The 26426-nt window shown below is 37.5% G+C and overlaps 1 protein-coding gene across 1 annotated transcript in view; it reads left to right on the top strand.

Annotated features, from left to right (window-relative positions):
• The window catches only part of DNAH7 (dynein axonemal heavy chain 7), a 94473-nt gene that overhangs the window by 52980 nt on the left and 15067 nt on the right, over window positions 1-26426 (top strand). The window contains exons 37-53 of the mRNA XM_075429739.1: window positions 606-774; window positions 3124-3250; window positions 4124-4343; window positions 5550-6422; window positions 7271-7500; window positions 8042-8372; window positions 8844-9190; window positions 10468-10648; window positions 11906-12091; window positions 12761-12924; window positions 15571-15725; window positions 16658-16848; window positions 19183-19316; window positions 19696-20031; window positions 22300-22426; window positions 23620-23814; window positions 25624-25716. Of these exons, the coding sequence (XP_075285854.1) occupies window positions 606-774; window positions 3124-3250; window positions 4124-4343; window positions 5550-6422; window positions 7271-7500; window positions 8042-8372; window positions 8844-9190; window positions 10468-10648; window positions 11906-12091; window positions 12761-12924; window positions 15571-15725; window positions 16658-16848; window positions 19183-19316; window positions 19696-20031; window positions 22300-22426; window positions 23620-23814; window positions 25624-25716 (4059 nt within the window). The remainder of the gene's footprint in view (window positions 1-605; window positions 775-3123; window positions 3251-4123; window positions 4344-5549; window positions 6423-7270; window positions 7501-8041; window positions 8373-8843; window positions 9191-10467; window positions 10649-11905; window positions 12092-12760; window positions 12925-15570; window positions 15726-16657; window positions 16849-19182; window positions 19317-19695; window positions 20032-22299; window positions 22427-23619; window positions 23815-25623; window positions 25717-26426) is intronic.

The following is a 26426-nucleotide window of genomic DNA, read 5'->3' as shown; positions in this document are numbered from 1 at the left end:
GGACATATGTGTGATATATGATTTGGTCTGAATTACTGTGAATGGCATTGTCATACTTCCCCCTTCATATTTGGCGATATATCCTTGAGATAAGAGTTCTGTATGGGTAAGCTTGTTGCTGGTGTGAAATCAGTGTCAAGAAGTCAGCTTCGAGCACGAGGTTGGACTAGAGGAACTCCAAGGTGCCTTCCAACCTGGATAGTTTGATGTTTTTGGATGAATTAAAGAAAATTTGAATCTTTTATGTTGTTATGACTGATGCCTGCCAAACCCTTCAAGACTAGTGGAACTCTGAGTACTCACAAGGTCAAGAAGGATATTAAGAGTAGACTTCTTTTTCTTTTCTTTTTTTTTTTTTTTTTGGTAGTGAGCAAATCCTTTTCTTCTGTCTAGAAGAGTTGCAATGAGACTGAAAATTGAAATCTAAGGAGTTTCCATTATCTCTTTTTTTCCCTCCATCCAGATGAAGAAAAAATTTAGCTTTTAAGGAAAATTTAAAAATTGTTATGTTTAAAATGCGGTGTTTCCAGAATCAAGTGAAATCATGGAATATATTCAGTAAAATAAATAAATGCAAAATCCTTCCTTTATGTTTTTCTTTTCAGGTTGTGTTTGTAGATGATGTTAATATGCCAGCACGAGAGGTCTATGGTGCGCAACCGCCTGTTGAATTACTACGGCAGTGGTTAGATCACTGGAATTGGTACGACCTGAAAGACTGCTCCATGATTAAACTTGTAGATGTTCAGATTGTGTGTGCAATGGGACCACCAGGTAAGAGATGTGTTTTGTAGGCTTTTTGCTGTTTCTTTGGTTTCCAAAGCCTGAATGCTCATTGCTGTGTAGTTTTACGGTTTGGGTCTTGACGGCTAGGGGTAGGACTGAAGGAACCCTTTCCATGTAGGAAATAGTCATAGTAGAGTGGTTGAGGAGCAGCAAAGAGACTACACAAGCCTGCCAGGAAGAAATATGCTTTTCAGGAAGACAAGAATGTATCTAGAAAGTATTTATGAAATCCCTTTGGTGTAATGAGACCCTCCATTGGCCTTCAGTCAATCTTACGCTTTAAAACTTTCCTAAATAGCACTAGCTGATGTTCTTAAGCAGATAAACCTCATTTGGCAAAAAACAAAAAGTAAAGCATATGATATAAAGAGGTCATTATATTTCTGATAGCCTGCATTCACATTGAGTGTGAGTTATTTAGTTAAAAAAATTGTATCTGGCATATTATATCAGTTAAAATGAGGAATGAATGTTTCTTTGATGGTGATCTGTTTGCTTTTAAATAATTTATACAAATCTATTTCCTACACTACAGCAGGAATCGTGTAACAGAATTTCTTTTCACAGAATTGTTCGTAGCCCTGTCTCTGACATCCCACCTAAAAAGTCCGTCATAGCTGAGCACGTTTACAGTGTTTAATCAGGCTGCAGTTGGTGCTTTCCTTCTCTCTCATGCTTCAGCCTCCCTGGACCTTCCTCTTCTCTTTTCTAGGGTTGTTTACACATACAGGAACATGCCAGGGAACTACTCTGCTGATCCTCCTGCTCTGTTTGGGACAGTGATGGACTGTGGGATAGGCGTCCACTGCTCTTCCACCCATCTGGTTTCCTGAAGAAGCAAAACTGCTTCTGGCAGTCAGTTTAAATGAGAGGCAGTGTACATCCACAGTTTAAAGCACTGGATCTAAGTATCAGCCAGTGGAGTAACTGTGCAGAAGGAAACTGTGGAAGAATTTTCAAATGTTACATCTTCATTTTTCCTAAAGCTTAGGTGAAGTCATGACTTACACTATGTTCTGGCATAACTTAATTGCACAAGTCTTTTTTTAAAACAACAACAACAACAACCACCAACCCATCAGCAATAGCCAAATGTCGGAGGTGTGCTTTTCCTGTAAAGCATCTTTTCATGCTGTGTTCCTCTTCCAGGGTGTAGAAGTGAATTTCAGCTGCTCTGAAGTTGAGTCAAATTTTCCTTTCCCAGGAGAAGTTTGTAGCTTATTTTGTTCCAGTACTCTTCTGGTTGGATGGTGAAAAATGGACTGATCAAATGTACAAGTTCTGGTCCTAACTATTTGTGTCAAATATCACAATTCAGCTTCAGGCTGACGAATGTATTTTAGTGGCTTTATACAGGGAGCTACTTCCAGAACTCACAAAAATTATATTCTCCTTTCCAGCCAGTGTTGATTTTTTTTTTTCTCCTAATAAGAAATGAAAATTGAAAATCTGCATGTGTATATAGTGCTATTGGAGCAAATATAAAGCTATTTAAAGAACATTTAAAGCTATTTTGTTAAAGTTAGGTTTAAAATTTATATTAGGAAAATACTATCTTTTGGTAAAATTCATATTTATATCCCAGTAGCTTGTGTAGTTTTGCCATCAGTGCACCTATAAACTTCAAGAAGTGTTGTGAACTGCTGTGTCTGAGAGGTGACTTTGGCTGGGGTAGAAGGAGGTAGGGCGAATAGCCAGCCTATTTAGCATAAAACGCAGAGACTCCTCAGCAGATACGAGTAATGCATGCAGTTAAATACAGCCAGTCACTAGTTCTGTTTGCAGGCGCTGGTGGCTGAACGTGAATCAGCTCCAGGCCAGGAGTTGTTTAGTTTCATTAGCGCAGGGTCATGCCTGAGCTGCAAAGCTGTGTGTTTCAGAAGAACTTACCATGCGAATTTGGTTGCTCATAGCTGTGTTCCTGGCGTTAGGGATGACATAGTGCCCACTTTTCAGCTACTTTTTTCTGATTTGCTGCTTTAAGAACATTGAACACACTGTGCAGCAGCTTAACCCTGAATTCCAGACAGAAGGTGCACGTATCCAATAAATTTTTTGGATACCATTTAACATCCCCTTATTTCGATACATAGCTTCATTGTCCAAATCACAGTCTAGTCATAAAAACTGCTAACTCTGGAACTGAGATAAAATGTACAGGGGACCGGATTGACACTGAACTGCGTGTTGCTTTCGTTAGGTTTATGACAATGTGTGGTGCTTTTCAGTGTAAGCGTGGTAAATGAATCAAAGATGAATATTAGGAAAAAAAAGCGAGGCTTTCACTGTTTTATTTTATTTTTTTCTCTTACGGTATTTGTGTTTTCTAATACTTAGGTGGTGGTCGAAACCCCGTCACACCACGATTCTTGCGACACTTCAATACAATTACTATTAATGAGTTTGATGATGAATCGATGTACACAATTTTTTCTAGAATCTTGGACTGGCATCTAACAGTATGGTAAGTGACCTCTGTGTGGTAGGGAAAATCAAAGTCAGTGTTTAAATTATGGTACTGAGAAGTCTCCAAGATATGTTTGTAGGACATTGCTCTTGAAAAGAAATGGTAGTCTTCTATATCCTGTGCTTTTGAGTTATTCATTACTCCGCAGAAGCAGGGCTCATCTTGTCCAGTGGTAAAGTTCTTGTTCTGAAGTCTCTAACAGAAGTTTAGATGAGCTGAGGCTAATTCAGTTAGCGGGGATATTTCTGTAATAACAGTATTCTTTGATGTATAATAAACAAGAATAGTATTTGGTTAGTCACTATTCAAAGAACAGAACTGGAAACTGGTCTTAAATTTCCTGTGGTTTGAGAAGGCTTACTCTTTCTTTGGCCTTTCACCACTGCAGAATTTTAAATTCCATTATTAGGAATGGAGTTCAACTTTCATGGTCTGCCCATTCTGACAGCAAAGCCCCAAAAAATGCTCATAGCCTGTTTCCAGACCGAGTCTGTGATTTGGCAACTTCTGACCCTTTGAGGGAGAGAGGTCCAGAAGACAGCAAGGGCTATTTGACCTGACTTCCCTGTTGCTGCTGTTAGTCATAAAAATGAGGGGAGGGAAAGGCTATAATTAGCTGTTTAACATGCCCAAATTTGTCAGCATATTCCACAGTTACTAGATTTGATTTGCAGAATTAATCTGTTAATCCAGTGAGAGAATTAAGATTTGTAAAACTGCCTGTGAAGAAGTATAATCATAGAACTTAAAAGCTGGCATGAACTTACAAGTAAATCAGAGTTCATATACAATATTATTTATTAATTCATATACTAGCATGATGGAATTATGAGAATCATTCTGTTCTTACCACCTTTTATAACTTGTCAGTTGTAGCTTTCCATCACAATATGTAGAACTGACTCCACAAATTATTAATGGAACTATGCGTGTGTATAAAGAAGCTGTGAAGACTCTGCTTCCTACCCCAGCCAAATCTCACTATTTGTTCAATCTCCGTGACTTCTCACGTGTTATTCAAGGTGTTTGCCTGTCAAGGCCTGAAACAACAGAATCTACAGGAATGATAAAACGTCTCTGGGTTCATGAGGTACATCACCTAATACTAAGAAATGGTATTTATTATAAATAAGAAGAAGATGTGGATTTGTGTATTATAATAGCTGTGAATTTCCTCCTGAGGAAGGATTTTGTATACTGTATGGGCAGAGAAAATCAGACTTTTTCAAAGTATGAATCATATCTTAGTAGACAAGTTGATTGTTGGATACCTTCACCTTCATGGGATTGTCGTCTCTGTTTGCTGCTTTGACTGCCTGTTTGCTGCTTTGACTGCCATTTGTTCGCTCCTTTCTCCAAAAATACCCAAGCAACATAGAGAAAAAGAGCGAGGAGTACTGGGTCACTGGCAATTTTGAGTAATTTAAAGTTTGGTCCCTACATTTTTTTTTTACTTCTGTGCTCCCTTTAGAAGAAATTCTTGAGCTTACTGTCTTCAACAAATGCTTCCTGGTTTTCAGTCATAATAGGATACGTATGCTGAAAGATCTCGAGTGAAACATCCCTTTTAAAAACAAGAGGAAAAGGCCCCGTATAGATGATATCTGCTCTTTGGTTTTGTTTTGTGGGGTTTTATTTTTCTTTTCCCTGGGTTAGAAGAAAGCAACGTCATTGATAATTGTTGCTTTTTAAATATTTGGCTATAGTTCATAGAATCAAATCAGCATAAAGTGACCATGGAAGACATCTTTGGTGATCATCTAGTCCATAATCCTTCCCCAGAGCAGGATCACATAAAGAAAGGAACAACAGTAACTTCTGAAGTGTTTTGTTCCAAAAATTTCTTACAATTCTCTAAGGATGAAGGATGTTTAGACTTCCAGGAAATCTGTTCATCTTCTTCGCTATGTTTTTCATTATAAACATTTTTTAATACCCAGCTGCAGTCTTCTTTCTTGAAATACAAACCCGTAACTAGTCCTATCTAGCTGTAGAGGAAAGACCAAGGTGTTGCTTTCCTCTTTGCAGTAGCCTTTTATGCATTTATGTAATAAAGTTTATAAATATATATATGTATATGTGTGTATATGTATTTTTGTATTAACTTTCACTTTAATTCAGAAGTAGTACTACTGCGCTCAACTGTTTAAATTAATTCTAAATATCTATTTTGTTTTTTTTCTATGTAGTGAAGTTTAAGCCTTTTCCATAATTGTGTTTGTTTCATCTTATTTAAAAGTAGTGTAAATTCAAGAGCAGAAGCACCTATTAAAAGAATTACATTTTTATTATACAGGTTCTTAGAGTGTATTATGATCGCTTGGTGGATAATCCTGACCGGGCTTGGCTTGTTGGATTTATCCAAGAAGTAGTGAAAAATGACTTGCTTGAAGACTTCCATGAACTTTTCCAGAATCTGGACTTCAACAATGATGGCAGAGTGGAAGAAGATGACTTACACAGCTTAATGTTTTGTGATTTTCATGACCCGAAGAGAGAGGACACTAAATACAGGGAGATCAGTGATGTGGATCAATTGAGATTAGTTGTAGAGAGTCACCTGGAAGAGTTTAATAACATGAGCAAAAAGCCAATGCAGCTTGTCTTGTTCCGATTTGCTATAGAACATATTTGTAGAATTTCCCGTATTCTGAAGCAGCCTCGCAGCCATGCCCTCCTTGTTGGTGTTGGAGGTAGTGGTCGACAGTCTCTTACTCGATTAGCAGCCCATATGGCTGAATACAGCCTTTTTCAGGTTGAAATAACTAAAAGTTACGGTGTCAGTGAATGGCATAAAGACTTAAAAGTCATACTGAGAAAATCTGCTGCAGGGGAAATGCAGGGAGTTTTCTTGTTCACAGATACACAGATTAAAAAGGAGTCATTCTTGGAAGACGTGAACAACTTACTAAATGCAGGTGAAGTACCAAACCTCTTTGCAGCAGATGAGAAACAAGAAATTTGTGAACAAATGCACAAAGTCGATCGCCAGCGGGACAGGACGAAACAGACAGATGGCAGTCCGATCGCTCTCTTTAACATGTTTGTTGATCGCTGTCGAGACCAGCTGCATGTAGTACTGGCAATGAGTCCCATTGGAGATGCTTTCCGTAATCGTCTTCGTAAATTCCCATCTCTTGTCAACTGCTGCACACTAGACTGGTTCCAGGTAAACCCAAAGCTTCTGTTGGGCTTGTTACTCTAATGGAAATGAAACAGAAACCTGACTTCAGTCCTTGTAGCAAGTAATTATCTTTGGTCCAGTTTGCTGTGAAAAGTACCTTGGATTTTCTTAAAGTCGTGGTTTAAATTGTTTGCACCGTCAGAACCGTTCTGACTGTAATAAAGGCTAGTATAGGCTGAATGCAAAATCATCAAGAAAATAACTGTCTGATTATGGTATAAGAGTATAACTGAATTAACACAGTACTGTAGACATTACAGATTTAAATATATAGTTTTTTCTTCTATTACCGGCATTACCAGAATCTAGGGTGCCAAAAAAGTTTGAAACTGAAATACCTGTCAGAAATACAGATATCTTTGATGCAGAAAACCAGCTTTTCCCCCACTACTCTGCAATAAAACTATATTCTGTTATGTGCCAAAGACCTTAGAATATTTAAGATGTAGAATTTAATCGTATAAAGAATCTGAGGAACTTAACTCTCATCAAGTTTAAAATGTAGTACTCTGTCTTCAAAGGTCATTTTGAAGAGGAAGAGCAGAGACAGTTACACACACGTATGGACATACTGAAAATGCAAAATTTTCGTTGTAGTAACAGTGTTTCTACTGGATGAAATAAGACAGTGGGCTCAAACAGAATTCCTAAGTAGTTCAGGTCTTTCCAGTTCTGTTATTGTCCTGTTTGATGATCTTTTCATCATGAAGCCATTTCTCTGTGCCTCCATAACTTTATCTATGAAATGGGGTAAAGAAACTTCTGAAAAATGTTAGGAGATTTAGGAGTGTGAAGCGCTGAATAAGCGAAAGGTATTTATTCATTTGTTCTAGACATGGCCTGAAGATGCATTAGAAGCTGTTGCCTCCCGCTTCTTGGAAGATGTCGAAATGTCAGAAGAAACTCGAAGTGGGTGTATTGATATGTGTAAAAGCTTTCATACTTCTACCATGGTTTTATCTGACTTGTACCATGCGGAGCTTCAGAGACGCAACTATGTTACACCTACTTCATACTTGGAATTGATCTCCACTTTTAAAAGCCTGCTTAGAAAAAAACGCACGTAAGGAGTTATTACTTGACTTTTTCTAGAGGAACTCGAGTTCACCAGAAATATTATTTTCTATCTCTTATAGCTAGAGTGAATGAAACAAGTGACTTGGTTTTAGTTAATTTGAATTGCCGGAAAGGTAGATGGACAAAATGTAGTCTAGGACACACGCTTTCTTATTGGACAAAAGGTCTGACTTGATGCTCTCAAAATATACCTGCATTAGACCTCTTCTGACGTCCCTGGTGATATTGTTACATCTTGATTTTGTAGCTCCTGCCAACAAAGAGGCAGAAGTTTAACAATCGCTTGTTTACCTGTAAGTGATCACTTATTTATCTATATCCCAGTCTCCGAGTGTACATGATAGAGTAGTTCAAGACTATGCATCAAGTGATCCCTGCTATGTTTACTATTTGTTGAGCAAATAAAACAAGATTGGCAGAGCATCTGATTATTCAGAGTGGTGAGAAATTTGGGGAATGGATCCCAGTGGATGAAGTGATCGAGTACTGGCAAAATATCTTTATAATAAATTACTGTTTGTTTTCAGTAAGGTGATGAACATGAAGAGACGATACGAAGTTGGCTTGGAGAAACTGAACTCTGCTGCGTCTCAAGTAGCCTTGATGCAGTCTGAGCTGGAGGCCCTGCAACCTCAGTTACGGGAAGCTAGCAAGCAGGTTGATGAGATGATGGTCGTTATTCACAAAGAATCTTTGGAAGTAGCCAAAACTGAAAAAGTCGTGAAAGCGGATGAAGCAGTGGCAAATGAGCAGGCTATGGCTGCAAAAGCCATCAAAGATGAATGTGATGCTGACTTGGCACAAGCCATGCCTTGTTTAGAAAGTGCTGTGGCTGCCCTTGACACGCTCACTGCGCAGGTATGGCTAACAAGGCGTATTCACACACTGCAGAGGTATTCAGATATACAAAAGCATGGAATATCTGCCTTCTCAGAGCGTACATTATACTTACGCAGTTTTATAATTTAGAAACTCCTCAAAATCTTTCAGTTTTGTAAAGCAACATTATACTCTGTCTTTATTTTCTAGTTCTGTTTAGATGTCAGTGTTAGTGTAACCTGTATGGCACCTTAGAGAAAGGAATAGAAAGAATGGAACAAAATTAAGTAACAATTTTGCAAAAAGAAGAAGAGATAGATATGTATGGGCCGTGCAGGCCTGTGCTATGAACTTGAGGTCATAGTGTATTTAAAATTATCAAGTATGAGAACAGCAAAAGTATACGGAAAAATATTATCTTGACATAAAAAGAGTTGTTATTGTAATAGAAGAATTAATCCACCTGTGTTCAGAGCTCTAAAGGTGTTTTTTTTTAATTATTCCCTGAAGGATATTACAGTGGTGAAGTCCATGAAGAGTCCTCCTGCTGGTGTCAAGCTTGTAATGGAAGCTGTATGCATCCTTAAGGGCATCAAAGCAGACAGGATTCCAGACCCAGCAGGTTCTGGGAAAAAAATTGAGGATTTCTGGGGTCCTGCTAAGAGACTTCTGGGTGACATAAGATTCCTTCAGTCTCTTTATGAGTATGACAAGGATAACATTCCCCCGGCTTACATGGCTATCATAAGAAAACAGTATCTCACAAATCCCGAGTTTGTACCAGACAAGATTCGAAATGCTTCCACGGCAGCCGAGGGTCTGTGCAAATGGGTCATAGCCATGGAGTTTTATGATACGTAAGTATGTATAAAAATAAAGGTTAAAATATATTTCATTAATGATATCAACTTATTTTAGCACCGAGAGAAATGTGAAATTACTTCTTACTAGTGGGAAACTTGTGCAAACAAGCAGTCATAAAGATTCATTCATCTAAGATACCCAGTGTTAAGGTGCAGAGCCTGATTTTCAGTTCTGAATTTTTCTAAGGCAGCACGGGAGCAACAATCTATTCAGTTAGCAGATAAAGTTAACTTCATTTTAGAGTGTTGCACCAAATAGAAGCATTCTTGAAATGTCTTTGGAAGTCTCCAATAGACGTGTCAAGCCCGAAGAACAGGTTTTGTTACACATTGTATTTGATGCACTGAAAAAGCATGCTTGTGTTTGATGATATTTCCTAATTTGAAACATCTGGAACCCACATTTAACAGTAAATCAGCACTGGGCAACTAAGGTCAACTCGTGGTTTGAAAGCTGAATCATGGTAGGTCGTGCATGCCTTCATTTGACAGGATATTTTGTTACTTGACTGAAAGATTACTAGATGCATGCTTGGCAGACTTCTTAAATGGAGAACGACTTTTAAATTACAAGTACAAATTGTTAGAATATTAACTAAAAAAGTGGACTTTAAAGGAAATCTGCGACTTAGACCAGTATGAGAGGGGATTCCTTAATTATGAGGCTAATACTTGTGAAATGTTGTTTCAGCTGAGCGTAGGGATATTCTAGCATGTTTTCTTTCTTGTTTTTGGAAAGATAAACACTATGTTTTCAGGTATATGTTACTTGCAGTATTCTCCTCAAAAATATCTGTGAAAAAGACTGAAATCCACAAAACTGGAAAACAGATCCCTGGATGTGAAAATCCGTTAATTTTTTTTTTTTATTTTGCGTACACAGCTGGCAGTGTGTGTGTATACAGTGTCTGTGACTTTCACTTAATATATATGGTTATTTGTGTGTTTCTAATGGCACAAATCCATAATGGGTTCTGAATGGTGATCAGCTGGGAAACAGTTTGGAGGCATAACCCTTTCTGCTTTTCATTGTTACCTGTTATAGAAAAATTTGCAGAAAGTGCATTAATCAGTCAATATCAGCACAGAAACAGGTGATTAAGTGAAAAGCAGTTGTCTTCAGGTATCATCGTATTATGAAATGGAATATTGCATGAGCTGCCGAGTTGCTGAGGTCTCCCTTCATCTTTCCTATGTTCGTTTTTTTAATAGTAACCCTGGAGTGAGGGGGTATCTTTCAGATATTTCATTTATTCTTTGACTTTATTTAGAGTGACAAAAAATGTTGCACCCAAAAAGCTGAAGTTGAATCAAGCTGAAGGAGAACTAAAGATTGCTATGGATGATCTAAGAAAGAAGCAAGCAGACCTGAAGGAGGTTCAGGATAAATTGGCTATACTCCAACAGACACTGGAATCCAAGAAACAGGAGAAGGCTGACTTGGAAAATCAGGTGTGTGATGCAAAAGATGAACCGTTGCTCTACTGGTATCCAGAAAAGTTACTTCAAAATTGCTTCTTTGTCAAATGGTATTTGTTCCTTTAGCTGCCAGTGTGTTGAACAAGTCATGCTTTCAGATAACCATCTTTGTATTTTGGTGCAATGGTCCTGAAGTTATAAATGAGCAAAGCGTGGGGAATAAATGCTTTAAAGTAATAGAAAATGTAGATGCTATTAGTTTACCAACTGATAGCCCACTCCTACATCCTCACTCATATTTGCTGCCTCGTGAGGGGATAAATTTTCAAGATTGTACTAAGAGTTTGATTCATCCATTAACTTGCAAGTCTGTACATTTAAAGTTTTGAAAGTTGATTTATGCCCTCTGTGCTAATGCAATTTTTGAGATTTTTTTTTTTGTAAACTCTGTTCCTGACTGCTAAATGGCTGTTACGTGTGCAGAAATATGCACCATTTAGAAGACAGTGTTATTTTTTTGAAGATTTGCAGTATATCATCTTGAGCTTTTTTTTTTACAAAAATAGTATCAGAATTTGAAATGGAGCCTTAATTCCTGTGTGTAGTTAAACTCGGCTCTCTGTGTTTCTTGTGCAGCCTGAGATGGTTTGGAAGTAGAAGGGAGGGATAAACTACACAAGCAGTTTGCTGCTGTGGTTGGCAGAAGAGAGGGAGGACTGTAACAGCCGCAGGAGTTGGTATCATTTCCCTCCTGTCCCGTGGCTGAAAGGTGCCTCTGCTAGATAGTAAAGAACTCCATCAGAGCTGGATTAAAGTCCTGTGAAATCACAGCTTTCTGTTAGATTATGAATATGCCTGGGAAGACGGCTTAGTCAAAAACCGATGACAGGAATGCAGATTATGTATTCATAAGAATGTTTCTTTGCAGAAAAGAACATACCTACTTCCGTGAGAAGGTGTTTTTGTCTCTCTTATGACATGTAGCTCAATTCCTTGACTATTAATATTTTTCTTATCGCATACAGAGCTATTTTGAATTGTTTGTTTTATACTGGTCGTCTTCCTTTATTTGGATGAGAATGTAACTGAGTAGACGTTACTGTGCTGGTACTGAGATTGGTTTTGCTCTTTAAACATTTCCATTATAATATGAAGATACTTTCTTTCTATTTGATGACATTACTCAAGAAAACATCTGCACAGGAAAATAATCCTTGGATGCTTTTAATATTTCTAAAATGTCTTTGAAGTGATCATGGAATATAATCAGCATTTGTTTTTTATTCTGAGGTTGACCTATGCAACAAAAAACTACAGCGTGCAGAACGGTTGATTGGTGGCCTTGGGGGTGAGAAAACTCGCTGGCACGAGACCGCTGTGGAGCTGGGAAGGCAGTACATCAATTTGACGGGAGATATACTGATTTCATCAGGAATTGTAGCTTACCTGGGAGCCTTTACATCCAGCTACAGACAAGTAATGTGTACTGGGATTTTGTCCCCATGTTTTGTAATAATCAAAATGTTATTAATTTTTCTTCTAATATAAAGTTTGTATTTTTAAATTACGTTTTAATAGAATTCATAAGTGGAACTGAAACTACTGTAGGATTTTGACTTTTGGAGTAGATACTTAAAGGTGTGTGTCTTCATTGTTGTTATGCACCATACAAGCATGTAGAGTTTCCACAACTGTGGTGAGACAGGTGATACAGAGAACAGCGAAAAGCAGCTCTAAATGGTTTTTAAGGTGTGAAGTTTGGTTAGTCCCGACAAATGCTCGTTAAGTGTGTCCTGAGAGTCAAATAATGGTTGGGTTTTTTTTAGTTAGAATATGTGCATTTGTTCTACGCTCATAGCATAGAAGACTGCTGCTGAAATGGTAAATAAAATCATACCAAGGCTCTGACCAAATAAACTTACATTTCATACATAGAAATCACATACAAAGGCATTTTTAGAGACATTTTTAGACATTTTATACAGAAGGATGAGTTTCTTTCAATTTGAAAATGGAAAAGAGGATACAGTCATCTGGTATGTAGCAACTGTTATGGGAAATGGGTTGAAAAATACATTTGTTAATAGTCTGATAATTTTGTGAATAGACAGAACTTCATTTAATACTTGCTTTCTTCTTACCTAGATGCAAACTAAAGAGTGGGCTTTGCTATGTAAAACAAAAAACATTCCTTATTCTGATGATTTTTCCTTAACAAATACCCTGGGAGAACCAGTGGAAATCAGAGCCTGGAACATTGCTGGACTACCTTCTGACGCATTTTCTGTTGATAATGGCATCATTATCTCGTAAGTAAAAAACAAAACGAAAAAACAAACCACAACCAACCCCCCCCCGCCCCGTCGTGAATAATTTTCATTAGATTCTTACAACATGCTTTTCAGTTACCATTTTTATAGACCTCTTTTTACTGTACATACAATTCAACAAACAGTTATAAAATGACTGTAGTGTTTAAATTTATGAGAAATACTATTAATATTTTTTAACTTTATAGTGTAAAGTTTTCAATCTGTGAATTCGCTCTGGGTTTTGGGTCAGTGTAGGGACCTCTTGAGTAGGCATGATGAATGGGGTCGTCTTTGCACCCGGTCCAGCCCTCAGAAATGTGAATTCCTAGCAGAGACTTGCTGAAGGTAGAGGACATATGCTGGGATTAGGGTTGTATACGTAACTTTTCAGTAATTACTGTATTAATAATTCAATCGCTCAGGCTAAAGAGTTGAGACGAATGTTAATGAATTCAGCACTTCTGCAGTACATCCTAACGCTTCACTTCTGTAAAGCTTTGATCAACATTCTCTTTGATCTAATGGAAAGATGATTAGCATTTTAAAACTAAATAATGATAGCTTTTAATTTTGAAATGTGAGATAGAACCTACCTCAGATTGATGAGACATATTATTCCTCTAGTTACGAGTTCATGGCTAGATGAATTTTATATTAGGACCCAGGAACTGTGCAAAATGCAACTCAAGCTTTTGTAACAACAAATTTTGTAAAAAGCAGAATTAGAGAGCTATTCAAGGATAATTTGCAAACGTACACAGTGACTGCTTAGGCATTCCTGTCAATGAAGAAGGATTTTATCGTTGATGGAGGCTGTGTGTGTTTGGCTGTTATTAGAGAACTACTCTGTAGTTACTCAGGCTCAAGTCTGTTACACAGTAAATCTGAAATGGGATATGCCGAAAATAATACCTGAATGAAACTTTGAAGTCATCAGGGAAAGAAATACATACTGCAGCTTTTGGCTGAGGTTTTCTCAAATCTTAAATGCCTGTTTTAAAATAAGAACAAGCAAAATTATTATGAGCAAATTACATAAATATTGTCTTTTTTAGAATGTACTTAACGTAAGTTTACTGTGTTCAGTTTACAGTTTCCAATTGCTGTATCACCTTGTATTATCTTACTCTTAAAATCATCTGGCTGTGTATCCCTTGGGTCTCCCCTGAGGTTCTCATCAGCAACTGAACCACCTAGCCATTTGGGTTACGTGCACGTTACTGTGTGTTGTCGTGTTTACACATGTGTAAACAGGCCTTACAACTACCCTTAGTCCTTAGTAAGAAATTTGTGGAATAGAGATTGTAACAACCTAAGGGAGTCTTCTCTCCTAAACTGTGCTTTGCCTGTTTTAAAATTACTCTTTTGAAGGAAGATCAAGGTTTATAATGTGTTGCACAGTTCTGCCTGCCAGCAATTTTAACAAGCCTGCAAGAACTTAGACTACGTTCAGCTAAGTTTGTCTGAGCATTGTCTTTTAGAATTTACACTACATCTACAACTGCTTGCTCTGTATCTTTTTCTGATCCAAGGTTTATCGCTTTCTGCTGACAATTTATGGAAACCTTTCATAAAACATCACTCTTTCTAAGAAAAGGTATACTTGAAGATCAGACAAAAATGAGATTGGCTTTTACTTAGTTGCATACATTTCATTTTAGCATTTTTATGGCAAATAGGAATACAGATGCAGACACATTTACACGGCAAGGTGTATTTGTGAATCAGAATTTTTCAAGAGATATAGGTTCAATTTAAAAAAAAAGGTAAGTGGCCAGTGTCATTGTACTTAAGCTAACTTGTAATCATGACAGAGGCCATAGAGGTAATCTGAAAGATTTCTTTTTGTGCTGAATCTGGAAAAAAAGGAATTGCCGTTTTTTTCCTTCCAATAGTAAACTATAATATATCTCCTAACCAGCTGGGGTCTGACTGGGCCCCTTGATCCAAATTTTTAGGACCACATTTATTTTGGAATTCTCACTTCTGCCTGCTTAGATATTTTCTAACTTAAGTGATTATTGCTGTAATAGTAATTGACTGTTAAAATGTGTCACTAGTCTGAGATATCTTGATATTGTAACTACATGTGGTAGAGAATACGGTAAAAATCTGTGAAGTAGTTACTAAATCTGCCACAAATAAATTCCAGAATTTCTTTGTGTCCATTGCTGCTTAAGGATTAAAAGGTAGATACCTTTGAATCTGCTTATCTATTTCCCTTTCTAATAACTCTGAAATGCCTCTTAGGTGGAAAATTCCATCCATTTTCACTTGAAAATGCTCACTTATGCATATGACTGTATTAAAACTGTTCAAAATTTCAAAACTTAGAGTGATCTTTTTATTTTGAAGGTGTAACAAAATCGAATGCAATTAAACTTTCTAGGAATTAAGAAGTCTTATTCTAAGTAGATTCTTTGAAAGTGGAAAAATGTTTTTTGTAAACAAAGAGCTTTAAGATAGATCAATCTCCTGTTAAATTCATCAAGGAACATACCTGAGCATGTGTCTACTACAATTTCATACTGATGCGCTTTGGTTTTAGTGACAAAAGGGAATAAATTACCTTAAGATGTACTTTGAGGTAAACCTTTGAAGAGTTTGTATTTCAGTTTGGAAAGTTTGTATTTTTCTCTTCAGTAATGCAAGAAGATGGCCCCTGATGATAGATCCTCAGGGTCAAGCAAATAAATGGATAAAGAACATGGAGAAAGCCAATAGTTTGCATGTGATCAAGCTCAGCGACCCTCAATTTGTTACAACACTGGAAAACTGCATTCAGTTTGGCAGTCCTGGTAGGTCAATGCCTAATGAAGGTGTAAATTACAGGAGAACCTGGAGGGGGCACAATTAGCTAAAAAATGAGTCTCCAGTGAGTAGCAAATGTTCTCACAGTTCAGGAAAAGAGAAATCTTTTTGTCGTTTTGAATCAAATTAGTACTATAGTAACTGAAGTTGCCACCCAGGTTACAAGATACTGCTTGGCACAATACAATTCTAATACTCAGTTTAATTTGTATCTTTTAATTGCTGTATGAGATTTGCCATTTCTTGGTTATCATGTTACAAGAATTTTATTTCTAAAAAGTGATGTTGTTCTTATTTGGCTTTCCAAGAGTATAAATACCAGATTGCTAGACTGTGATCATTACTAATTCTTGTATTCTCTGTAGTATCTTTATTGCAAGTAGACTTACTGCCCTCAAATAGAAATAAAGGAATGAAACACATAGTTACAACCTCAGCTATTTTTCAGTGGCTAACTGGACTACAAGTAAAGAAATGGATTGTTTATTCTCCATTATTTATATCTTGATTTTGACAATCTTATATGCTTACTGTGAAAACTGAAGCAGGCTTAGTTACCCAAAATGATTTCTGTGGCATGTGGCATTTAACTTGTTGTTACTGCCCTTTTTAAAAATGGTAGCCTCAAACTGCTCTTCTAAGCTATTGGCAGCAGTAATGGTGATAGCATTTTAGTTGCATTTTTACAAATTGATATATTAGAAAAAGATATTAAAGGTATGTTTCTTTGATTCATTTTTCAATCAGCTGAATGCTCTAAGAAGCATTAACTTTATCTCTAGATATTGCTTGATTAATGTTTTTAATTGTTTGCACACTGTAAATACACATTATAAATACGAACTGTAAAGAACAGTCAATCAGTTAATATAAATGCCAAGAAAGTCCTGCTAATTCTTATTCTTACGTTATTTTGAAGTGCTACTGGAGAATGTTGGAGAAGAACTTGATCCTATCCTAGAGCCCCTTCTGCTCAAGCAGACATTTAAGCAGTCAGGGAGCATATGCATTTGCCTTGGAGACTCCACGATTGAGTATGCTCCTGAATTTCGCTTTTACATTACAACTAAGCTGAGAAATCCCCATTATCTTCCTGAAACATCTGTTAAGGTGAGAATTTTGAAAGTGAATGTTCATCTGGTTTAATTTTGCAATGATTCCTTGGCTAAAACCAGGGAAGAATTTCTGCCATCTGTTTATTCCTCCTCCCCTGCCAGCACTGGAAGGCTGCTGTCATCTCAGAGGTGTTGACATGTCGCATCTCTAACACTTCACCTTGCAGTACTGCCATTCTTTCATGCTGTCAGGAATTTATTGATGTTAGTAATTCATTTTATTACCTTTCCCCGTCTGTATCTCCTGATGCTATTTAGTCACCTTTTATTATAAAAATATTTACAAGGACTTAGTATAATAGTCACCTCGCAGGCAAACTCTGCATTAGGCTTTCACGTTCGCAAATTTTATCTGTAGCATGGTTAGGGACAGGAGTCTGAGCCATTCCTGGCTTTGTGCCCTGTTTATAACAGATAGCAAAGGTATTGACAGGTTTATATGTCTGATAACCGTAGCTATGCTTATTTTTCTATGTTAGGACACAAAAAGGTAGTTTCTGGCTTTAAAGAATAAAATTGGCGTTTTAGTCTTTTTTTAAGTTACTTGGGAGATGCATTATCCCTTTTATTTTTTAGTATTTTTGAAGAACTGTTTATAGAAAAATATTGCAAATTTACACTTTGGTTAAACATAGACTATACTGAAACACAAAACCTTGAAATTGAAACTTTTTAAATTATTATTCAGTAAAATGGAACAGTAAGTTGTTTGAACAATGGAGGAGTACTGATGCAGGAAAAGTGGACAAAAATTAATGAAAAGGAGTAACTTCTGTTTACTTCCACGCACGTCAAATCACCTAGACGTTGAACTTTTATTGAAGACGGTAATTAGCTGCATGTTCGGGAAATAAAAGATGAAATATGAAATGAAGAGGACCACCAAAAGCTTTCCTCTTAGAGGACATATACATTTGAAAGCTATATGAAGGTTATTTCCTAGGGAAAGATTTTTGTTGAGCAGACAATTAAAATCTCCTAGTTGCCAATCCACAGTCAATACAGTCATCTTCCCACCCCCACCATATAAAGTTTCTAAAGGTTAATCTTCTCTAGCTGGGTTCCACGCAGTCAGACACAAGCTGTTAATTGCTCTAACGAGGAGCGGTTGCTTCCTGGCATGGCTGGGTATAGGCCCAGCTACGCCACGCACTGCTGAGCCAGCTGGCTAAGGTGGCTCACGGGCAGGGAGCAGAAGAGTAGTACCGAAACATGGTGGTCTGCAGCTAACTGCACCGTCCGTTGGTGGGTTTGTCCCGAGGATTACTCCAGAGCCAGCTAATGGGAGGAGGCCGGGGAAAGCGGTTAGTGATAGGGTTACTGGAACTGAACATCCTCTCAGAATTCCTGTGTGCAAGAGCAGTGTGCTCCTGTTCTTTTTTCAGATGAGGCTTACTATAACAAAAAACCATTAGCGATGTATTTTAAGAAAATTAAAACACTACCCCTCCTAAGTTTAGAAGCAAATATTTGGACAGCTTTCGGATATAATTAGCGGCAGAAGCAGGTCAGGACAAATTAGCTTCCCAGGTATTCCACGTTCTAACCAATCACTATGTTCAAGGCAAACGTTCTTCTGAAACACAAGTCAATGGTAACTGTACCCACCAAAAAAGCCCAAAGAGAATCTGCAGTCACTATTAGCTAGCCAATTAATTCAAACCAATTCTTTCATCAGGCTTGATGAATGACAAGTGGATTATTTTCTTGGTTTTGAACTACATGCATCTAACTCTTTTGTAGCCTTTTGCTGGCAATGTATTTCTTCACTTTCTCATGTAAAATAGTATACTTTTTTGCCACTTCTTCAGCAAGAGCGTACAAGTTTTTTCCATATCCATTATAAATATGCCATGGGATGGGAATCCTTTTAAACAATAGATTTTTTTTTTTCTAGTCGCTTGTTTTCTCATGCAAAAGAGAACATGATGCTATCCTAATTCTAGGCTACAAATAGCCCTGTGTAATAACACCACCAGAAACTGCATGGGAACAAGGTTATTAAGGGGAGAAAACGTACGTGGCAGAGGCAATAATGTTCATTCATGTTATGTGGACCAGTCACCTGAAGCACTGATATTCAAAGCTTCAGTGTAATTTTGAGGAACAGAATGAAATTATAGACATTCCTGTCACATCCCTTTTATGGTGAGCTTTCTGGGTTAATCCTGGAGTTAGCTTTCCAAGCCTCAGCTGCAATTCATTTACTCTCCAAGTTTGGTTGAGCATATTACGTGATGTCTACAAACCTCATTTTGTAAATGAAGAAGCATTTTAATTGCATCTAGCCATAAGTGTGCTATCTCTCAAAAAATATTTCTTCTAACAGGTAACATTACTGAACTTCATGATAACTTCAGAAGGGATGCAGGATCAGCTGCTTGGAATTGTCGTTGCAAGAGAAAGGCCAGATCTTGAAGAAGAAAAACAAGCCCTCATCCTTGAAGGGGCAGAGAATAAAAGGTATCAAGATAACTTCCCTTGCTCGGGACAGACGCAGATTGCACTTTAAGGAAATACATTTCCGGACCTTTTGTTTGTTTGATTTCACAGGAAATTCAAGACTGCTGTTTTTTGAGAGCCCAGACTCAGGCTTCTGTTTGTTTTTTAGGCTGATTTGGTTGCATGCATCTTTCCCCATGGGTCAAAGCATGAAATGCGCAGTATTCAAAGTGGTTTGTCCTTTCCTCCCTTTGCTGTCCATTTTTAGGCTGAAAGAGGCTAAATTGTTGAGAAATTTAAGGGAACATTTAATAAGAAGGGGTTTTTTGTCTTATTTTATAGAAACTAACAGAAAACGGCCGTAATTTTCATCTGTGAAAACTCTTGTGTATTGTTTTAGGCAGCTAAAAGAAATAGAAGACAAGATTTTAGAAGTTCTTTCAGCCTCAGAAGGAAATATTTTGGAGGATGAAACTGGTGTTCAGATATTGTCTTCCTCCAAAGCTCTGGCTAATGAGATCTCTGAAAAGCAAGCTGTAGCTGAAGAGACAGAGAAGAAGATCGATGCTGCTCGCATGGGCTATCGTCCTGTTGCTGTCCATTCGTCAGTCTTGTTTTTTTCTATTGCTGATCTAGCCAACATTGAGCCGATGTACCAGTATTCACTCATGTGGTTTATTAACCTTTTCATCACGTCTATAGAAAATTCGGAGAAATCGGAAGTGTTACAAACAAGGTGAGAGTGATAAGTCACCATTTATAATTGGTGATGTATTCGTAGTTACTCCAGAACTGTTACTGTCATTTCTCCAAAGTGCATTGTCTCCGGCATTGCATTTTGAAATATTCTTTGTACATATATATATATATATGTGTCAGATACTTTTCTGGAAAATGATTTATTCATAGAAACAAAATAGTACAATATATTACCAGTGCAACATACTCCACTATTTCTATTTAGTAATTGCTACCTCAAGTCGTGTGTGAAATTAGAAAGTATCAGATAAAAGTGGTCCACTTGCTTTGATTTTATATTTCATTTCATGTAGTGACTTTCTGTGTCTTCAAGAAATGCACAAGGAACTTTTTCACGCAACTGGTGAGAGAGAATGAAGTCTTGTGAGTGGGCCTCTTGGCTGTGGAGGGTGCAAGGCAGTAACTTTGAACGCAGCCATTTTTTTAATTCCGTTTGATTATTGCTGTATACTTAAAGTGTCCCTCCCTCTTCCAGCTTGTTCATGAGAACAAGAGAAACTGTGCAGTCTTTAATGATCTGAATTTATTCTCCATGTGATGGACCTCATTATCATGATCACATTAGGATTATTCAAAATATGCCCTTGAAGTGATTTGTCTGCACAGGGACTGTTTAAAGAAAGTTTTTCAGTGTTCTATCACATCAGTTACTAAACTCTATTTAGTGGCTGTATTTGATCTTCAGTCACAGAGCACCTTGCTTCTGGTACTTAGCTGCTTACCTGTGCATCAAATGAACAGAGGGTGGAAAAGGAAACTACTCTCCCAATTTGTACATAGAAGTTTTTTCTGGTTAATACTGCAGATTTCTGAATTATCTATTATTGTCCATATTTTATTTAAATGCAAGGAAGTTGTAGTACGTGGCAAGGTAGTACTTCGTGTGTAGTTTAATGTCTAGTGTTCAGTTTAGTGGCATACTGGTTATGAAGGTTATTTTTTTATTAGAATTTAGTCAAGGTCTGGGCAATTTAAGTCTAGCATAACTGTTTCATCAAAGATACTGCTACTAATCATTTAAGTCGGAGATTAATATTTTGGTATCGTATTTGAAACCACATTCAAGGTAGCCTTTTTCCCATAAGGCAATCCTTGTTCTATAAATCTAGCTCTGTGACTTTCAATTTTGCTCTTTTATATCTGAAAACCCCTGTGTGCTTAAATTCAAGTAAGTAATAAATAAAATATTCTTGTTTTGATTCAGAACCTTCCTGTCAGCAGCAATGTAAAGACACAGGACCCGAGTCCCAGCTGGCAGTATGCATTCCCAGGGAACGATGGGTGCAAGCCCGTTTTGATAATTTTGCCCAGTGAAGGCAGAGGAAGACAGACTCACAGAACATTCTATGTGAATTAATAATTCAGAAGACCATTTGTCTTGGTCTGTCTTCACTAGGAAGACATTTTTTACTACAGGGTCTGTGCTGAGACTTCTTTTTTAACCATGCTTTTCTGATGCAAAGCACGTTTCTTTCGTAACTTGACAAAAGTTTACATTTTGTCCCATGGCCATCTTTGCGTCAATATTTTGTGTATAAATTGTACGTATGTCCATTTAACTGCTGAGGAATCAGTAATTTTGAAAGGACTTGAAATGCAAATAAAAAGCCAGGAGCGTTTATATATTACAGTAATATTTTATATATTATTACCTTTCCCTGTCTTTGTTACTACCCTGAAAGGAGCATTTGAAGCAATTGTGCCAATTGGGACACTTCATTTTTAGCCACCCAAACGGACTTTCCCTTATTTTGACTAGGTATTCGAGGTATTCAAACTTAAGCCTTTCTAAAACAATAGATGGCCTCCTTGCTTTGTATTTAAAGGAAGATATTGATCAAAAAATCACAAAGTTTAAAATACATTGGTATTAGAGTGTATTATGGAAAATACTCTGTAGAATAGGAAACATATTTCAGATAACCTTTAAAGATGGACTGTTTTGATTTTGCCCCTGGTATTTATATTCATAATGAATTTTAAAATCGCTGCTCTTTTCTGCCCCCTCCAAAAGGGACCTCTCACTGCCTCTGAAAATCATGTGTTAGTAAGATGTAATTGCACTTGCATGTTTTTTATGTTGCTTTGCTGACAAAATGGTCCGTGCATTTACTGATTGCTTTGGGGTAAGTGACCAGAGGGCTGACTGGAACACAGGAGATCTAACTGGTTTGTAATAGGTTTCCCGAGCGTGCGCTCTTCAGAGCGACGTTAATGGAAGATTGTTCTTTTCTGACACCTGCAGGTTGAAGATTCTCAAGGATCATTTTACTTACTCGCTTTATGTCAACGTCTGTCGCTCCCTCTTCGAAAAGGACAAGCTGCTCTTCTCATTTTATCTAACTGTGAACCTCCTGAAATATGAAAGATTGGTCAGTAATTAAAAACAATTTGCAGTTTGATATGATATCTATTAAACTGCGTATACAAACTATCAGCAGTAGGAACATACAGGATAAGAACAGAAAAATAAGTTTGTATATAGTTATATCACCTAAGCCTCACTTTTGTGGTGGTTTGCTGTCATTTTAATAAGCAATTCTAAGCATTGACAAAGATTCTCTAGAATAAAATAAATATATAGCAAACAGGTATGGCAAAACTGGCTACATGGCAACAATTTTTCTAAACGTTACTTAAACCAAAGCCCGGCCTATGTTATTCTTACAGCGAACACTTTGCAAAATTTTACTGTAATGTATTCCAAGTTCTAAGAGCATACAAAAACGAATTGTAACCATTGATTTAAGAAACTACTAATATTTTTCACTTAAGGTGCTAAACGTGTTGATTTTTTGCATAGAATTCCTCAAAATCCAACACTTGTGCCAACTGAATTCTATTATTTTCTAGTAATCCTTTACAAAATATTTCTTTACAGGATTTTAAAAATTCATGATGAAATACATGCATTTTAATCATATCATCCGTGAAACAGTACTTATGGTTGCTTGGGGTTGTTTCTTTCAGTGAAATATGGAAACCTTTAAAAATTTAGAAACTTTTGAGATTTTTATATTGGGGAGTACACAGAAGTGAATTCTTTCCAGAGCTGACAGTAATAATCATGGGACGCCATTCTCCCATTCACAGGGACTTTAATTTACAAATTCAAGCCATCAAAGAAATTTTGAGATAAAGGAGTGTTGAGAGAGGAATGAGACCTGTAATAGGTCGATACTTTTTTTTCGTATTTAGACTTTCATTATAGGAACAGGTTGCAAAATGCGTGGTTCCCTGAAATATTTCCAGTATTTTTTTCCTTCAGCATTTTGGGATTTGAAGAATGGGTCTAAAAATCTAATCAGTTCACACTGTTCCTTCCCCGAGTCAGGAGTGCAGATGAATTTTTAAATTGGCTCATATCTTAGTTTTTTTGATGCCTTAAATTCACGTTTAACTGAGAGCCAGACACGGAATCCTTTGGGAATAAGCTTTCAATATTTGTATAGAAGCTTTTTCAACTTGTGCAAGAACTCAGATAAACGTATTGATTTCCTACATAATGTACTAAACCCATTAGATTTTATTTACTTAGTCCTGAGAGCAGCGTTTTTCATTATAGATCAATGAGGAGGAGCTGAAATTTCTGTTGACTGGAGGCATAGGTTTGGACAATCCGTTCCCTAATCCATGTACCTGGCTTCCTCCGAAATCGTGGGATGAAATTTGTCGACTAGAAGATTTGCCATGCTTCACAAGCATTCGTAAGGATTTTCCACAACTGAAGGATGGATGGAAACTTGTATATGACAGCTTGGTATGTTACTATTCCTGATTGCTTGCATTCATAAGGTAATTAACACATTGAAAATAGTTATTCAGGGAAAAGAAAGCGCTGTCATTTTACATGGCATGTTCTTATATGTATATGAATGTAAATATTTAAGCAAATGGTGTGTAGTAGTAGGTTATTGTCAGTTAAGTGGCTTCTGAAGAGCAAGTCATGAATTGAATTGGGAGGGAAGAAAGGCAACAGGTCCTGGAGCGGTAAGGTGATAGTGAAGTTTGCTGAGCAGAAGGCAGCCGCTGTCCCTCGTCAGTCTATACACTTGTTTACCGTGCTTTGAGGCTTCCTTTTCCTGCTGTTAGCTCTCCTGGAGAAGTGTGAAAAACAACCCTCACCACGCAGAGAAACTAGAATGGGTCTTAGGAGGAGACCTGCGGTTCCCATCTCTCACAGTGACCTGATACATGCATGAGTGACTGACACTGTCTTTAACTTCATCACTTTTTCCTTAAAATGCAAACTCTTTAGATGAATTGTACTCCACATTTGGGCACTTGCTTCATCTTTAATCTTACTATTAACTTTTTTTCATTTTATCATACTCCCCCTTTCTGCTTCTTGACATGCAAAGTGCTCATCGTGCACATACCTCCTAAACAATGATTAAAAACCTTATCCTTTTTTCCTGCTTGCCCCATATCTGACCACAACCGCTTCCATGTTCAGCTAACACTGTCCCTTTGTGCTAGTCCATTGAACCACCTGTTAACTTAAATGATGGACAGTTATCACCAATGTTCAGTCAAATGACCCAGGGCTTCTCACACCTATTTATTGTAAATGTCAAGGATTTAGAAATCCTTTCCATTTAAAAAATGGGCTTAAAGTACACAGAGAAAAAGAGTGGATTTTTGGCTGGAAATGCTCATAAGTGTACAGTGAAAGACATTAAAGTAAGCAGCTGCAGCTCCTTCAGTTGTCCAGGGCGTAGGAAACAGGCGGCTAGCAGAGACAGAGCTTGGGCATTTACAAAAAGATACAGCAAGCCGAGGGCTTTAGTTCTTCTTTGGGAAACAGTTGCTTGGAAAAAGAACAGAGGAACCATGGCATTTGAAAGAGAGACTGAGGGAGGGGCCTACTTTGGTACGTACTTCAGGATTACAACTTTCGAAGGCAGCGCCTAATAGAAAGGAAAGGTGCTGACTTCCAGCAGTAAAGACTCAAGATGTGTGTGATGGCTGCATGTGCACTCACACAGCCAAACTGAAATAAATACAGATTCCTTCATTTCAGTGGCATTCAGTAAAATGAGATCTGTAGAATCGGGTCATCAGTTAAAGAATCTACAAAACAGTAGGACTGAAGCCAGGAACATTCAGTCACTGCACCATGAGCGCTAGAACAAAAGCGATAGCATTATCTATAACTGTCCTGATAGAGAAGAGCTGCTCTGCCGTTTACTCGTTACCTGAAAACGTTTTGTTACCTATCTAGCTGTAATACTAGTCCCTTCATGTGAAGGCACTGCAATTTTCAAAAATGCTAGTTAATGGGTCTTGAGGAAGATTCCTTTTTGATAGCTGTATTTTTTTTTTTTAATCACCAGTATAGTTCATCCTCAGTGATATGCAACCAGCTCTTCTCCCCTAGGAGAGAAGCTTCTTAGACAAACATATACTTAAAGTGGGGATATTTTTTAAAAAAGCTCTAAGCATGTCAGCTCCATTTCTATAGATTAAGAAAAAATACATCATGGATTGATGCGTTAAGAGATAATTGACTGTCACTATAGGTAATTCACAAATGCTTTAAAGAATGTTGAAACACTTCTGTTCTTAGGATCCCCAGCATGAGGATTTTCCTGCAGAGTGGCAAGACAAGTTGGGGGAGTTCCAAAGGATGCTTGTCATTCGCTGCCTGAGACCTGACAAAGTACGTACGAAACTTTCACCTTAGCTCTGTCCATCTTAGAATCCAAGAGTATTTACTAGTCTGCATTTCAACTGTGTTGCCTACAACCATTCTACAACAGTCTATTGTAAAGCAAAATAGGAATTAATGAGACTTCAAAAAAAAAAAAGGAAGTTTGAAATTGTAACGAAAACACTTCTCAAACCAGCAGTGTCAGCCTTTAGCTGTTGTTAAGTTTCAGTGTACACACCAAAAGCCACAGAGCTCCTCCTCAAGATTGTCTTACAACCTTTAGACTTTCCTTTTTCAGTACACCTGCTGCTTTTGCTTATGTAACTTTTTGGATGGATGTCACTATGGTAAATTTTGTCTGATCTAGGAATGTGATTCAGTGGTAAGCAGGGGTGTAGATAATGTAGGCGCTGAAAGGTGTGAAATCGCAGACACACAGATCCAGTGTGTTCTGCGGGATGTGTGCTGGAGCAGAGCCGTTCTGCTGTCAGTCTGTCTAGCTGTATGTGTTTAATGCAGCACAGATCACAAGAGGTGCTCAGTTGTCAATCTTTATTCCAAAAAAAGTCAACCTACTAAAAACCAGAACAGAAGTATCTGTTTAGACATTTCTCGTACAGTCACAGGTTAGCGGGACTACTATTAGTCCACACCTAGCCACACTGACAAAGCACACTGTTTGTGCTAACTCCTGTCTTTCACAGTTATGAACTCTGTTC

Source organism: Opisthocomus hoazin, chromosome 9, assembly GCF_030867145.1.
Source record: "Opisthocomus hoazin isolate bOpiHoa1 chromosome 9, bOpiHoa1.hap1, whole genome shotgun sequence".
Taxonomy (NCBI): Eukaryota; Metazoa; Chordata; class Aves; order Opisthocomiformes; family Opisthocomidae; genus Opisthocomus; species Opisthocomus hoazin.
This window is presented reverse-complemented; position numbering and strand designations above follow the sequence as displayed.